The following is a 15,557-nucleotide window of genomic DNA, read 5'->3' as shown; positions in this document are numbered from 1 at the left end:
ACTTTTTACTCAAACAAGCTTTTTTCACGCGGTCTTTTGCACACGACGCGCTATCTTATCTTCTTTGAAAGCTGTTTAAAGACATCTCTTTATTTCCCGCCAAAACATCACAATTTGAAAAATAAATCAGGGACCGCTATGCAGCCCTCTGGGAAAAAACGACGGGTCCAAAGGGACCGCAGTGCGGTCGCGTGGGACTGAAAGGGTTAAATTCAATTAAGATATCTCATCAAAAAGTCGACATGGCTACAAATACTGCAAACTAGTCTCTTTTTGATCGAATTTTGCAATTAGACCTGCAGTTTGTCTGACAAGAGCCCGCAAAATCAATATGTCAATTATATTATGGGCGGGTTCGATTTAATGCCGATATTGGGGCAGAGAAGTGCGTATATTTGGTTTATTGTTTACTTTTTCTGGGATAAGGTGCACTTGAACAAAAAAACTAAGAGATGTCTTCTTTACAGGATGTTGGGAAATAACCAAAAGGGAATTCCTGGTTTGATCTGTTTTTCTTCTGGTTCTTTTGAAGTAAGATAATAATATCTTGGTGGTTAAAACGTCACTACCGAATATAAACAGAAAGGCGGAGGTCATTCTAATCTTTCAAATCCGTATTCAAATAGGTTTGCTTTGAAATTGAACAAAGCTTTATATTGCCCTCGCCTCATTTTTGATATTCGCACTTCTAGTGCAATTAAAAATAATACCGAACCTTCCCTTTTGCTTGTTTTCGCAAAAGATGGTACTAGCAAAACAAGTTCGGACAGAAAAAAATGATTGCGAAAATTAATTCGCAAATTACTTACTGAAAGTTAACAGAATAATTATCACTTTGATAGCATAGGTCATTACTGCTTAAATGTTTCAATTAATATTACAAATTGTCATTAGCAACTAAAGTACACTTTGTTTTGTTTTTGTATTACATCATCAAAATAAGCCAAAGCTTAACGGGTGTCCGACAAAAAAAAACACGATTTAATCACTCTATTACTGTAGTGAGCTTTAAAACCGGACAGGTTTGGGAGAAGATCATTTATTACAAATAAAGCTAGTTTCATTTTCGATTACTATTTTTAGACAAAGAACACCTTTTTAACACCTTCAAATTTGTGTTTGTGCTAGAAGTTCAAGAATTGACAAGATAGAGTTCTGAATTAGGCTTGATCAAAAAAGGCAGGTCAAAAACCAGCAGCGTCCTGTTGTCATCTCAGTAATTGAAGTTTTCGTAAATAATAAAGAGATTTTTGACGTCACTGACCGCAAAAAAACCCAACCTCCTTCAAAACATAAAACCAAAACAAAAAAGTTGAATTGATAATAAAAAAATGTTCAAGTTTTAGAAGCTTAGCTGTATATATTTTATCTCAACACAAAATCACTTTATTTTTGTAATATTCTGAAAATATATTATTGGAAATACAGTACATAAGATCAAACTCGGTTGACATGAAACATTTAAACCAACCCGAGATGGCCATCATAATACATAAACTATCAAAATGTCAATACATAGGTGAAAATTATCAAACAAAAAAAATGACCTATAAACAGTATACATTCAACTAAAAAAATCTAACCTAAAGTGAAATTTCTTAAAAAAATAATTTATTAATCTATAGATTCTATAAAAATGAGTCAAAGATATCATTGGTATTTCAATAATCTAAGATGCATTAATTTTTACATAAAATTTCATCACCCTTGCTATACTAATTCGCTTAGTAATTTTATCCCTTACCTACGTCAAAGGCACTCAACATTAAAATCTATGTTAAACAATGTATCTAAATTTGGCATTCATTTCACGGGCTGCAATGTCTATATTTCAATCTCGACATGACTTCACAATTTGAAACCGTGATTCTTAACAAATGACGTGTCGTAAAACTGGCATCGACTACATAGACGGCGTTACGTCAGATTCACGAAAGAATAGCGGCCAAAAATGATTGTATTACGGGGGTTTTTGATTAAGAATTTTCAGTGCCCATATACGGTAAGACTGCATAACAAGTGTAAAACCTTTTTTGTGTGGTATGAAGTAAAAAACACCTCAGACTTTTTTCATCTTTAAATTGAGCTGGCGTTACCGGAAACCTCAAACGGCATGAGCAAAATCAATATATCATACGTTCTAACGGAAAGACTGGGATAAGCTGGAGTTATTACAAGATGCTTAACGGATTGGTTATTTTTAAACAATAGGGATGACGCGTTCTTTAGAAAAAGTAATAAAATCGTTTGTCTCAACATTTAACGACCAACAGAGTCATCAAAGAACTCCAGTAAAAACTACAGCTTGTCCCGAAAGACTGCATATTGATATTTGACAAAAAGAAAATTCATCGATAAAGAAATCATGTCGACTTTTGTCGTGAATTTTATTTGAATAATAGTTCCGCATTTAAGAATTTATCTAGATGACAGGATGGTTCCTGCATTTTAAGGTACCGTAGTTATTTATCCCAAGATGTTATATTTTCCTCTATTGCTACCCTTGCCCTACCCTCACGAATTTTTTTGTAACATTGCACCATCTTGCTGGATAATTCCTACACAAAAACTTTCTGGTCAGGGGGATGAGCTGGCTCGCACAAGATCAAAATCTAAATTCTTTCATAATCATCACAAGTAAATTTGTAAATTTGATATTTCATGAAGAAATGGTTTTCACGAGAAGCTCACATATACAACAAACATTCGCTGTCATGACAACAGTTGAGAGCTCTACTGGATAAAAAAGGGCGGTTTATAAAAAGATTTTGACGCTTAGACAAACAGGTCCACTTAGTGTTTTATTTGGTGACAGTTTGAACATGAAAACTTAAATCTACTTAAATCAGATTATCATTAAAGACGATTAAGAATTCGAGTCGACAGAGTGTTGAGAAGAGGGACACACGAAAGACCCCTTGCAATGACAATCAAAAACATCTAGTCTTTGTTTGTCAACTGAAACAATCAAAAAGTCGTGATTTCTCTTTTACTTTATCAATATAAAAAGGAATCAAGTTTTTTTAATTTAATTCTACACGAACAAAAATATAATATATCTAACGGTCCTTTTGCTATTTCCCGGTGTCCAAAATAGTCCAAAGTCCAATACGAGGGGTAATCGTGTAAGTGCAGGGTACAAAGATCTCATTACCTCTTTTTTACGGATTGGGCCACGCATTGGGGATGGACACAGCCTACTAATTTATTTTCATAAAAACAATCAATAAATAGGACATTTTAGCTACCGAAAAGCCGTCACTCCCCTAGCTTTACTAGCCAAATCCATTTAGACCCCCGATTTCCCGATTCTTAATGTTTCGGACTCAAAAACCGATAAAAAGGGGATAAAAATAAACTTATGCGTCAATTTTTTTCATGTTTTTGAGGTGGTTAACCTTTTTATACAAAACAGTTCGGTTTAGAAGTTGTATCACTTTTGATGTGTTAGTTTGGAACTTATGAAAATGACAGCGTAAAAACCCTTTATACTTAATTTCTTGAAAGCGAATGGAAACCGCAATGAACGTTTTATCTATTACTGCACTCACGAAAAGATCACAAATGAACACGTGATCAAAACATGTTTTGACCACAAAGATAAAGACCGCACTGCTCATCAAAATTCGAAACCGTGGACGGACTCTTTAAGAGATTATCAATCTTAAAATCTTGTAAATGGATTTTGCACTCACTCACACTGAGTTCATACTGAGTGAATGTGAGTGAATTATTTTCAACTTTATCAACCTCTTATCTCAAGCTAATCATGATATCAAAAAAGTTACCAATAACAACAAAAGCCGTCTATTTTTATTACTTGGCGTTCTAAAGAAGTCAGAAAGCTTTTTTGAGAGTGCTTAAAATGACTTGAGATGCATAACTACAGGACACTACTTAGGAAGACTTGTTGGGTGTGAGAGGGGATAGAGGGTTTGAATAGTCCTTGAGAGCTAAATTAGTTGTTTTGACCACCATTTCCTTGATTTGAAAAAAAAGAAAAAGGGAACACCCTGTTTTCATTGAAACATCTAGGTTTCAAACCCGGTAAGATCAAACCAGCTAGCTTTGATAATTATTACAGCTCGCTGATCAAGCCTTTTTCGTAAATAAGTGCTAAATTACTGAGCGTGCTAGCAAGATTAATGACATTTTTTATAAAGATTCGAATTGGCCTCTTAAAGTTCGAATGCACTTAATCTTAACATTGATTTAAAGATTACTGTAATAGCAGTCTAAATAACAGGTTGCCCTAATCTTCCTTTTGGTATAGCAAAGAAATATAATTTAGAAAATTAATATTTATCTTCATAATCAATATCTACTAATAGTTATAATAAATAAATCTGCTACTCTACTCTTCACAACAAAAGAAATTAAACAAAAGAAACATGTTTTTTAATAATTTTTTTTTGGCGGTTGAATTTGAAAATAATCTGTGTTTCTATTGGTGACGAGGATAGGGAGATGGATTTGTCAGTGTTTTGTGCGAAATTTCACATATCATTGACGGTAAAAAGTTCACCTTTTTCTACACAAGTGTTTACTAACAACTCGACAAAAAGCGAAAGTCGAGATCGTTTTTAACCATCTTTCAACAAACCTTTTGTTATGAACCCAAAGTTTAATATTTGACTTACGTTCAACTCGTGTATGTTCCGTCTCGATCATTGAAATCACCATGTAAATATCAAACATTCATGTGTTGACTTTAGAATTAGTTTTCAAAACATTCCCTTCTTTTTTCGTGTGTGTCGTTTGCCATCGGATTACAATTCTTTGCAAATAAGACCTGATCCAGGCCTTTTTTTGAGACGGGCAAGGGTGAGGGATAATTTGAAGGAGCGCTTTTCTTGGACTTCAAACATCATAAACTCCACACCAACATCCGCATTAGAAGTTCTTACCAAGGCATTCAGTGAGAAGGCATGGTAATATCGTCCGATTCTCCCTGCAAAACAAAAAGTAAAAAAATGTTAAATTAAGAACAGTGATGAAAAAATCTTAGGCCGTTTCAATCCTAATGCCAGCAGTTAAAGGACCAGCGCATTGATCAGTCTTTTAGACGTTTTTTCATAAGTTCGATGGCCAAAATGTAAACAATTTCTGAACATTTTAAGACTCTAAAACACCCAATTTCTTAAAAATGGACAAAAATACTCAAAAAATGGCGAAAATAAGAACACGTTAAGGCTTAAAACTCAAAGGCTTCAAATATTTAGGATGTTCTTATAAAAAAAACGTATAGAAAGTGGATAAATAAAATGCTTAAGAGAACGGTGCTGAAATTACAGTAGTCTCTTTAACTCGAACCTCTATAACTCGCATGACTTTACAACTCTAAAAAGTTTTCCGGTTCCTTCAGTTAACAATGCCTTATTAACGTTATTCCACAACTCGAAGTTTCCAGAACTCGAACAAATTTGTCTTCCCCTTGCAGGTTCGAGTTATGTATTAGGAATTGTGGGACAATTTTTGCTAAAATCAAGGAGGATTCTAACACTAATCCGTACGAGCTCCTGATTTTGTTGATCTAAGAAAACATTAACTTGGCTTGGCTGTAATATAGCTTAGTTTGGATTAAACTAATTAAGAATATAGGGATAGGAAGCGCGTGGAATAACAGAAGCTAGATTTGAAATTCTTTTCGCTGAGTTTTAGGATTAGATTCTTGGCAATTACACAAAATTACATTTTGGTTACAAGGAAATTTGTTATGGTCAATGAAATCTGCGTTCCTAATCAATCGCACAATGCCAATAATAATAATAATAAAGACACCTTTTAAAGTTATGAAAATTCCTGACTAACAGCTTTCGTTAATTGATGACAATCGAAACCAACAACAGTCTATGATAAAGTGATTAATCAGCAGAAACAAAGCTATAATGAATTTACTGGTTTACCTGTAATGATCAATTAAGGAATTGATTGACGCAAATGCGGATTCAGTCCCTTCCAACACACATCGCCCATCATCTTTCAAATAGATCTGTGAAAAAAATAGAAAAATATCCCAATATTTTAGTGAAGATGGCCAAGAGCATGTTTCAACTCAAAAACCAGCTCATTTATCGGTTGTGATAATATGAAATTAGCAGAGAAATTATGACCAAGTTGTTTATTGCCATGGCGTCCTCCAGCTTTTTGGTCCCCCCTAATAAGAGCTAAAATCCCCCATCTGGCCTTCCCCCCCCACCTGTCTTTAAAATTCGCGCTCCCCCCAATTGGGAAATCCCCCTAGCCGTATTGTATAAGGGTTGCAAAGTGATGATCCAGACTTGCCTCAATTCGCAAGCTACTATAGCAAAAAAAAAGACTCTCAAAATCCCTAGAAAGACAAGCTCATAAGCCTGAATGCCCAAACACACCAGGAAGGTCTGTATTTATCCTATTACTCCCCCCACTAGGTAGAGGACTGAATATACCCCCTATTCGCCTTTCTCCCCCCATCAAGCTTGAAAATTTCACTTCCCCCCTGGCACCAAAATCTGATTCCCCCCATCTTCCTGGGGGGGGATGATCCCATGTATTGCATAGTATGATACTGTTTTACCAATTATAGCACTGAACGCCTATTGAATTTAAAGTTAGTTGTACAATATCGGTTGTGAGTGATAGATGCCTTTAGCTTGAAAAACAAGAATTGGTATTTAGAAGATTCTCCTCCAAAGCTTCTTTCCTTTGCAAATACAAGGAGATTTCCTTGAAAGTAACAAAAAGATTTTTCTTTTGAAAATACAAAAGTTCTTTCTTTTTAAAATACAAATCAAAGGTTTTTCCTTTAAAGTACAGAGGTTTTTCCTTTGAAAATACAAAGATTTTTCTTTTAAAAATACAGATCTTTTTTGTCCTTTGAATATATAAAGATTTTTTTTTGAAAAATAGAATCGTTTCTTCTTGGAAAAAAGACACCAAGGTTGAAAAACTGGAGCGAGTTATGCATAATTTATCACTTGCAGATAGATGGACCTCATTAAAAAGAACAGCTGAAGCAAATTGTTGATTATAGTTATTCCGAGATCGTTATCCAAATTAACTCATATCATACCACCTCTTTAATTAAACAAATGAAGATGGAGGAGAAAGGGATAAGAAAGAACACCCAATTTTATTTCCAATAAAACTATGAATGAAAACCTTTGCTCCTATGAGGAGGCTTTCAAAAGGTCAGAAAAAGGCATCTGGAATCAAATAGCCAAAGAAAAAGTACATAAGGTATTATTCAACAAATTACCCAAACAAATTGTTTATTTTATAAGAAATTGATACATATTTTTCATCACACTAGAGAAAACATGTTGTTGTGCTTATTAAAAAATCAACAAATGAAATTCTCTCCCGTCATAACATCAGGAAACAAACATCAGGCATTCTTTGAAATTCGTCATTCATTTTCTTCACTATTATTATCACATCAAAACAAAGATGACTAATACCTTTACCATATTTAGACAAAAATATCCTGAAGCAAAGCCGGTACTAAGGAAACAAGCTGATTTCCTTCTGGACGCCGCCAAAAGAATTCTATGTAGTTATCATATGAGGGATTAATTATCAATTAATCTTATATGAAAAATATCTTTTAATTATGAAGATTTATCCGTTGTTACTATATAAATGCTACAGAAGGTAGCACTTTTGATGGAAAATGAATACAAGTGGCTCTTACGTAAGGCTTGATAATTTTATTATAAGAATACATGAATTCCCCTTTTGGTGATTCACCTAATTTTTGTAGTAATATTAAAATCTTGAAGAAAGTCCATAAAAAAAATCCAAATGTCGGTTTTTAGGAATCGGGGATAAAGATGAACTTTAAAATATCAGCCTCGAGTTGAAAACTTCAACCTTGAAACTTACGAAAGGAAATTCTTATACAAAATTACTATGTAAGAGGTTACATAAGAGATAAGGAGAGAACGTCATAAATGACACAATTTCCAATGTAAAAAAAGCACAGACAACAACCATCATGCATCTGTCATAAATGAAATTATTCTGGACAGAGCTTTTTGCATTTCGTGAATAGAATAGCCCGTCACTTGCCTTGAAAATATTCACTTTAGTGACTATTGGTAAAGACCCCCCCCCGCCCTGGGTATCATCTACACGTTCTTTTATAAGAACATCCAAAAATTTTGAAGCCTTTGGATGTTCTTAACTTTTTGTATTTCAAGCCTAAAAATGTTGTTAAGATTAACATGTTCTTATTTTCGCCATTTTTTTTAGTATTTTTGTCCATTTTCCTAAGAAATTGGGTGTTTTTGAGTCCGCATGGCCTTAAAAAGTTCTTAACTTGCTTTTAACATTTTTGCCATCGAAGCCTTATGTTCTTATATAGTTTGTTCTTATAAAAAAACGTGTATGTATAATTTTGCGTAGCCCCGGACGATTACCCTGTACTAAGTACTTAAAAGGCCATACTACCAAACCAAACGTAGTTCCTTTGTAAAATGTCATGTTTAGTAATTGAGTTTTTCTTGAAGAAAAAATTGACTCATGGTAAAATATTGAAAAATTGAAGATTTTCTTTTTAGGAAGATAATCATTCGGGGGACAATCGTCCGGTAGGGGATAACTGTCCTGTCAAATTCTTTTTCATGGTTCTGTAAAACAATCCTTCCTTTAATAAAATCAAGTTTGTAATTTCTCAATTACTTCTTGGATGTTGAAATATTTCACACGCTACTTAAAAAAAATAAAAGTGAGGTCTTGATGATGTTAATCTATTACCGATAAAAAGATCAATTGACATAGGTCAAATCGATTTCCAGATCTCTCCCTTCTCTCACGTGATTTCGATTTCAAGTTTTTGGAAAAGTAATCATTTAAAAAAAATGTGAGAATAATCTGGTTTTTGAATTGGGATAAATCTCAAGTTTACTTGAATGGTCAAAGGGGTTAGTTATCGCGTCATGGGAATATTACAAAAGCTATCACAAGAGTTTTGCTAAGCGTTTAAATTCATAATCGCTGATAAGATATTATAAAACTCGTCGCTAATTTATACATAAACTTTGGTACAATTTCATAAAATGTGTTTTAAAACTTCGTCGACCTTTATCTATTATGTTATTTTTCGTTGAGTAATATCTTATGTTAATGAACCACGCCTGTCGTTTTTATGAAAGTACAGAGATACAGTGAAAAATCTTTATTTATTAACTAATACCTCCATGATAAAAAAAGTGCCCGTGTAGTGACAATACATCAAGGAGGAAAAATTAGACTAAAAGGTTCAAAGCTTGAAAGGGATGACCTGACTTTATCTAACTGAAGATTAAAGAGAACTTTGACTTCAAAAAAGAAGAGGTCACCGCCTTCTTAACATTACAACAACAGTGTGAATAATGATAGTCTGCAATAAAACCTATATCATTTCAACTTGTCATCAAGTTGATTACAAATCCTTTTTCTCTTTCCTAACAGTTTTGAAAACTGTGACATTTAACGGTTCTTAAAAACTTGACCTAAACAAAACCTAGCGAGAGAGAACTTTAGGTGCTGCATCTGACTGACAAATCAAATTTCCCTTCCGACCTTTCTTACACGTGACACCACGAACGATTGCGTGTGTTGTTTTGATATTATGAGAGAGGGGAGGTTAAGATTTTAATACTATTTAGGGTCAACTAGTCCAATACTTGAAAGGTATTAACGTTTTGTTATTATATCATATAATTCAAAACATAATTTATCTAATCCCCCTAGGAAGTCAACTGTAAGGCTACACCGATAAATTTTTCAGGCGGTTGCAGTGCAATTTACAATGTGTTGCGAGAGGGCGTAAAAGATTGGGAATTTTGATTCTAGTCAGTCAATTTTTTCTTTATTCAATCTAGAATGCAATAAAAGAATGTTATAAATACTTGCAATTTTTTAATCATGGAACCTTTTTTCTGTTTGCGTAATTGCACAAGGTGGCTATACCACAATAATACCCGGGGGAATGCAACGATTGTATTTCAACCGTCTGAAAAACATAAAAGTGTAGCCTTAGCTTGAATTTTGTACTAGCAGCAGAAATCGAGAGATGATGAAATGAACAGACAAAATAATAATAGTTACCTTGAAATAATACAAAGATGCGTTGTTCTCTAACGATTTCGAATACAGTGTCAGCACCTGCAAAAACCGAATTTAGGGAAAAAGATTTAGGGGATGGAATGTTTAAGCAGTAAGCCTGCGAGAGCAGTCGGAGGCAACTTTAGGCTCCCCTTTCAATAGCCGTCTACCCTAAAAAGTAGGGGAGGGCGCCACTCTTTCTCCTGGATTGCTCAACTTACCCTTGATCGTTTTCTTAATTGCTTAGCATCAAGTAGAGAAACATCAAGTATCATTTTTTGCGAAGTCTTTGGTATGATCCGGTCACGGTCTCCGTACCTGGATGCTCTACCTTCAAGCTACGGCCGCTTATGGAATGTTTTCTCGAGTTCAAAAGTTTGAACCTACAACCTGTATGATGCTCAATTTTTACAAATAATATATTCTTTATGGAAAATCATTGCAGAAAAAAACCTTGACAATTTATGGGGAAAGAATTTTGGTCAAATTTCTTAAAACAAATAAATAAAGTTCTTAAAGATGGCGCATGAAATATAACGGACGAATTCTAACAAGTACTTAACATGTGATTAGATATGTCTGGAAAAAAAAGAAGAGTATAAAGTACATTCTTGGATACTCTGGTTGGTAACATGTAACCGTGTCAGTAGTGAGACTCGCGTCATAAAGCAAATACCAAAAATCCTAGGCATTAATGTGTCAGCTACTATGAGTTGGCTGGCCAGTTAAGTTTTGGAAATGGTTCAAATTGATACTTTTCTAAAGACTTATTTCCGATATGGAAAAGCAAAACCATGAATGAAGTTTGAGATGTTATTCTTACCAGTCAGCTTTTAAGCTCAACTAGAAAAATATTTAATTTTAACCAGCAGCACCCGAGAAAAATTAAACTAAGTTCCACTTTAATTTATCTGTAATAGCGGCAAAATCAAAGAAAGTGAAGCACATATTAATTTTTAATTACTTCAAAGCCGAAGAGCGATTAAAATTCGCTTAATTCAAGATAAGTGGTGTTTAACCTGCATTTCTATGGCAAGATAAGTATCTCATTTAATTTGCTGAACTCTTCTCTTAATTACCCAAGTAAACAAATGTACTGTGTGCGTAAAATCTTATTGTATTTGCGAAGCAGTACGTTAAGTGCAAAAGTTCATTAACTATACCATAAGTCATAGTATGCTAAAGCTTCTTTCTTTATTAGGTCTCTTATCGTTTTACCTAATACCAGAAAATATTGGAGGGTTGTAACGGTGGTGGGCGGTGGTTTAAAAGACACAATTTGATTTCTCTTGGGGTTCCAATAATCTACAAACCTTGCAGCTAGAAACTGTCGTTGAATTTCGTATAAGAAACAATCCATTACGTTGATCTTCAGGTAATTTCATTACACAATCAGCTAAATAATCATCAAAATCCTACAGAAGAGAACGAAAAGATAAGGTGTATAATTTTCAGGTAATCTAGCGAGCTCGTTGAGTAGCTTGATTGGAAGACAAAAGCTCTTCAAAATCAAATTTTCTGATGATTGCTTTTAAACAAGTTTGAATCGACAACGATTAATAGCAAATGCAATCACAACAATAAAACGAGGCCCTTTAGCAGTTTGCATGTTGGCAAATAAAAAAAGCTGGTGGACATTCAACCTAAAGCCTAAATTGATTATAACATCCCCAGAACAAATAGCTTTCAATACTAGCTTAGTGTGCATTGGTGGACTATTTATTGAGCTGCTTGAAAAATTCCCTGAGAGAGGGATGAAATCAGAAAGAAATGATTGTCAATATTGAGGGTGTTTGAGGGTGCATCTATTTTAAGCTCGTGAGCACATTAAAAGAGCTTTAAAAGATTTTTTGATTCGTTCTTTTTGTTTTGTTGTAACAACAACAATGAAAAAAAACAACAACAAAGCACACCCTCATTTCTCCTTTCCTCCTGTCCGCAGCGGTATAACGGAGAAGAAAACCAGAAGAAATCCGGGGTACAAATTACATAATGAGTGGTCATTATCGATCGATAGAAACAAAAGAACAATCAATTAGTATTTTGTTTTGAAAGAAACGTGTCACAAACTCAAGGCAGCAAAGATTACGTTTGGAAATGACGAAACAAGTGGATAAATTATGTAATAATTGCCAGAGATTGCGAATACAAAGAAAGGGGAGTGCAAAAAATGATAAGAGAGTGCTTCATTAGGCACCCTAATAATCTTGAAAAATGACAGATAATTGTTCGATTAGCGAACCAATCAAGTCTTCATTACTACAACTAACTATACTCTAAAGATAAATAAATAACTACTTTATAAAGCGAATAGGATAAACGACAATTAAAGAGTTTGAGATTAAAATTCACTTCATTGATTCGCTTCAATGTCTCTAGGCTTCTGCTTGTCCTCTAGCGAAAAAGGTTTCTTATTTCTCATACATACATCTATAGAGGTCTGTGATTCAGACAATTGTTTGGCAGTTTCATGTTTATTTTTAAGAAAAAAGCTTAACAGAGGCGTGGCCTCCCAGCAAAGGTTGTGTGGACCTTTTGACAGCAAGTTATATTCAAAGTTGCAAGAATTCACCCGAGTCTGATCCCTGTCAAATCTCAGACAGAATTCGACCCCTCTGAAAAAACACATGGTTGTCATTGGTGGAGAGAATTATCATAAAAAGTCAACAATCATGTGTATTGTAAAATTTTCGAAATACATATCTACATATACAATCATTTTTTGTTGAGCTATATGCTGATGAAGTCACGAAAGATGACGAAAATTTCTACATAAGCAGTCACTTCATTTTTCTGTTCTATTAATTTGCTGCTTCTACATTTTACGTTTTCTAAATCAGAATTACATATCTACATATTCAATGATTAATATGTATCATTAACCAATTTTAAAAAGGATAAAAAACGAAAGAGTTTCCAACCTGGCGAGTGACCATATTCTTTGGTGGTGTCGCTGAAAGTATCCTATTCTTATCCACGGGTGAATCACGATCGTGTTGAACCCAGGATGGAGCGATCGGTTTCGTTCGATCACCGACAACCGAATCATCTAACAACGATTGTGTGTTTGACCCACTAGACGTCGAACTAGCACTAAATGATGGTATTAACTTAGCTTTAAAGTCATCTTTGTCGTAAAAACTGTCTCTAGATGCTTGACTTTTTCCTAATGAATTAAATTCAGGACCATCCTCTTCTTGGACTCTTCCCTCTTGGTGAAGCGCGTCTCGGACACCTTTCAATTTCGATGAAACTACCGGACAACTACTCGACAAATAAGGTGAGGATTGAGCTTGCTGTTGACTTGGATTAGATGGTATTCTTTGTGGCTCGTGTTGAGGATGAGCATTGTTGTGTGGCGGGCGATTTTCTTGTCCGTCCGCTGTGTCGGTATTGTATAAAGAAGCAGTAGACCCAGGTAAGGAAACGTCATCGTATGTCCCGTATGCAGGGTATGGGTAGTATGCTAAAAATCAAAAGATAATCTTCTAGATATATAAGATATTTACGCAAAATAAGCAATATAACCTATTACAAACATATACGAAAAATATACTGATCGTTGAGGTCATTAGTTCTTGAAGTACCATGAATAGAGCTTATGATTGAATGAAAACAAGCTCGTTGGAATGAAAAGATATTATAGGCCTCAATAATATCTTTTCATCCCAACAAGCTTGTTTTCATTCAATCAATGATTGGACGATTTGAAAAATTAAACAAATAAAAATTCAAAAAATCGAAAAATACCTTTCTGTTTCTTCTTTGGCTGATGGTACAAAACATCACCATTCTAAAGGAAGCAAAAGAAAATATTAATCCTGATATGGAAAGCCAAACTTGAGTATGAAGAAGGTTCAGGCATAATTATTATGGTGGTTCAGAGGTTGATACTTCTTTTAAGAAATAAGTCATCACTCTCACTCACTCATTGATCTTGATTAAAAAGACCTGAAGAAAACTGGACTGAAAAGACCAAAGTAAAATTTATACTATAAAAATATATCAAAATAATTATGGTAGTTTAAAATTGATTTTCCCCATCGACTGCTAAAAACATAGCATGAACAGTTCACAAAATAATGATCTATTTTTAGCTGTAACGTAGTGTTGGAAAACCTATCCCATCCCAACTCACCTAGCCAGACCAACCTGTTTCCATACAAACAACCCCTTAGATTAGATAATGTCTCTAAGAATATTATTAACGGGTGAACTCAAACCATAAGACACACAGGAAGAGAGGTTAGTTTTCCCACTGTAGTACTCCATTCACTTGGCATTGAAGAAACATACCTTCGCCGGGGGTCAACCCATGGGGAGGGCTCATATCAATATCATCACTGAGAGATTGAACTTAAAAGAGTATCTTACTGGTTCTGTGCTGCTCCCTTCTACTTCATGTGGATATAAAGAAGAATAAGATGTCTGCCGGCTCACATTCGGTTTGAAATTCTCATCCAACTTCCTGTGATACCATCTGATTCCACAATGAATAGCGAGCACTATGGGCACCAATAAAGCGATAACTGCCAACATTGCAAAGAGGCCAAACGCCCAGTCACTGTATTCGCACCTGTAGATGTCATCATCAGGGCAATATTGTAGGTAAGTGAGGCCAGCGCATTCAATGTTTATAGAGTGGGTACCATTTTTTATAATTATGATCGTCATTATTCTCTCAGCATGATCAAGGTATTGGTTGAAAATTTTTCAATTCTAAATATTTCTAATAAATATAAAAAAGTTAAAGTCAAATATATAATTATAAAGGACAGGATTTGCTATAGAACTGTATATTGGCATATTGGCCAATACGCATAAATTATCTGAAAAAGTGCAACGCCATCATTCGGTCAGTGTTTTGATTCCTGTTTGTTTATTGCGAAGATTAACAACTTATGGTTAAACAAGTGATACTTTTATGGACCTACCTGGTTATCAAACTAATCAATGAACATTGAAACAATGAAACACATAAGACATAACTGGTCAAAATACAAAAAATAAAGAAAAATGAAAGCATATCTATTGGGAGAAACTATGAACACTATTGAAAAAGATTTTTGAAAAAGAAATAAAAAAGCTATAAAACGCTTTTCTTTATAAAAACAATCCACTATCCAGCACTATCAGAAAAATGCACTTAATAATAAGGTTTCCAGAAAACTCAAACCATGGCGCTCTACCGTGACATTTTCTTCTTTTAGAAAAAATAATAATAAAAATAATAATAATTTGGCTAGGAATATTGATCTATGCTTATAAATGGTGATTCTTATAGACAAAGATTCGTTTTTCAGCCAAAAAAAATAATAAGTGTTTCTAGAAAACTCAAATCATCCATCATGACATTTTCATCTTAAAAAAACTAATAAAAATAATCAATTGTAAAAGGGGTTACGCACGATACGAAAATCTCGTGTTTGCAAGCGAAAGGTTTTTTACACCATATACCGTAAGATTGCTAAACTTCCTTATTCCCAGCG

General features: G+C 34.2%; 1 protein-coding gene across 1 annotated transcript; it reads right to left on the bottom strand.

Moving 5' to 3' along the window:
- Positions 1-1,334: 1,334 nt before the first annotated feature.
- Positions 1,335-14,809, bottom strand: LOC136813447 (uncharacterized). Its single transcript, XM_067069968.1, has 7 exons — positions 14,443-14,809; positions 13,819-13,861; positions 12,990-13,534; positions 11,382-11,483; positions 10,072-10,128; positions 5,907-5,992; positions 1,335-4,951 (listed from the first exon to the last, which is right to left on the bottom strand). The coding sequence occupies exons 1-7, from the start codon at positions 14,740-14,742 to the stop codon at positions 4,894-4,896; spliced, it is 1,191 nt and encodes a 396-aa protein (XP_066926069.1). The 5' UTR covers positions 14,743-14,809; the 3' UTR covers positions 1,335-4,893.
- Positions 14,810-15,557: the final 748 nt, after the last annotated feature.

This window comes from Clytia hemisphaerica, unplaced genomic scaffold (assembly GCF_902728285.1).
Source record: "Clytia hemisphaerica strain Z4C2 unplaced genomic scaffold, Clytia hemisphaerica genome assembly, whole genome shotgun sequence".
Classification (NCBI taxonomy): domain Eukaryota; kingdom Metazoa; phylum Cnidaria; class Hydrozoa; order Leptothecata; family Clytiidae; genus Clytia; species Clytia hemisphaerica.
Note: the sequence above shows the minus strand (reverse complement) of the source record. Positions and strands in the feature narration are given on the sequence as shown.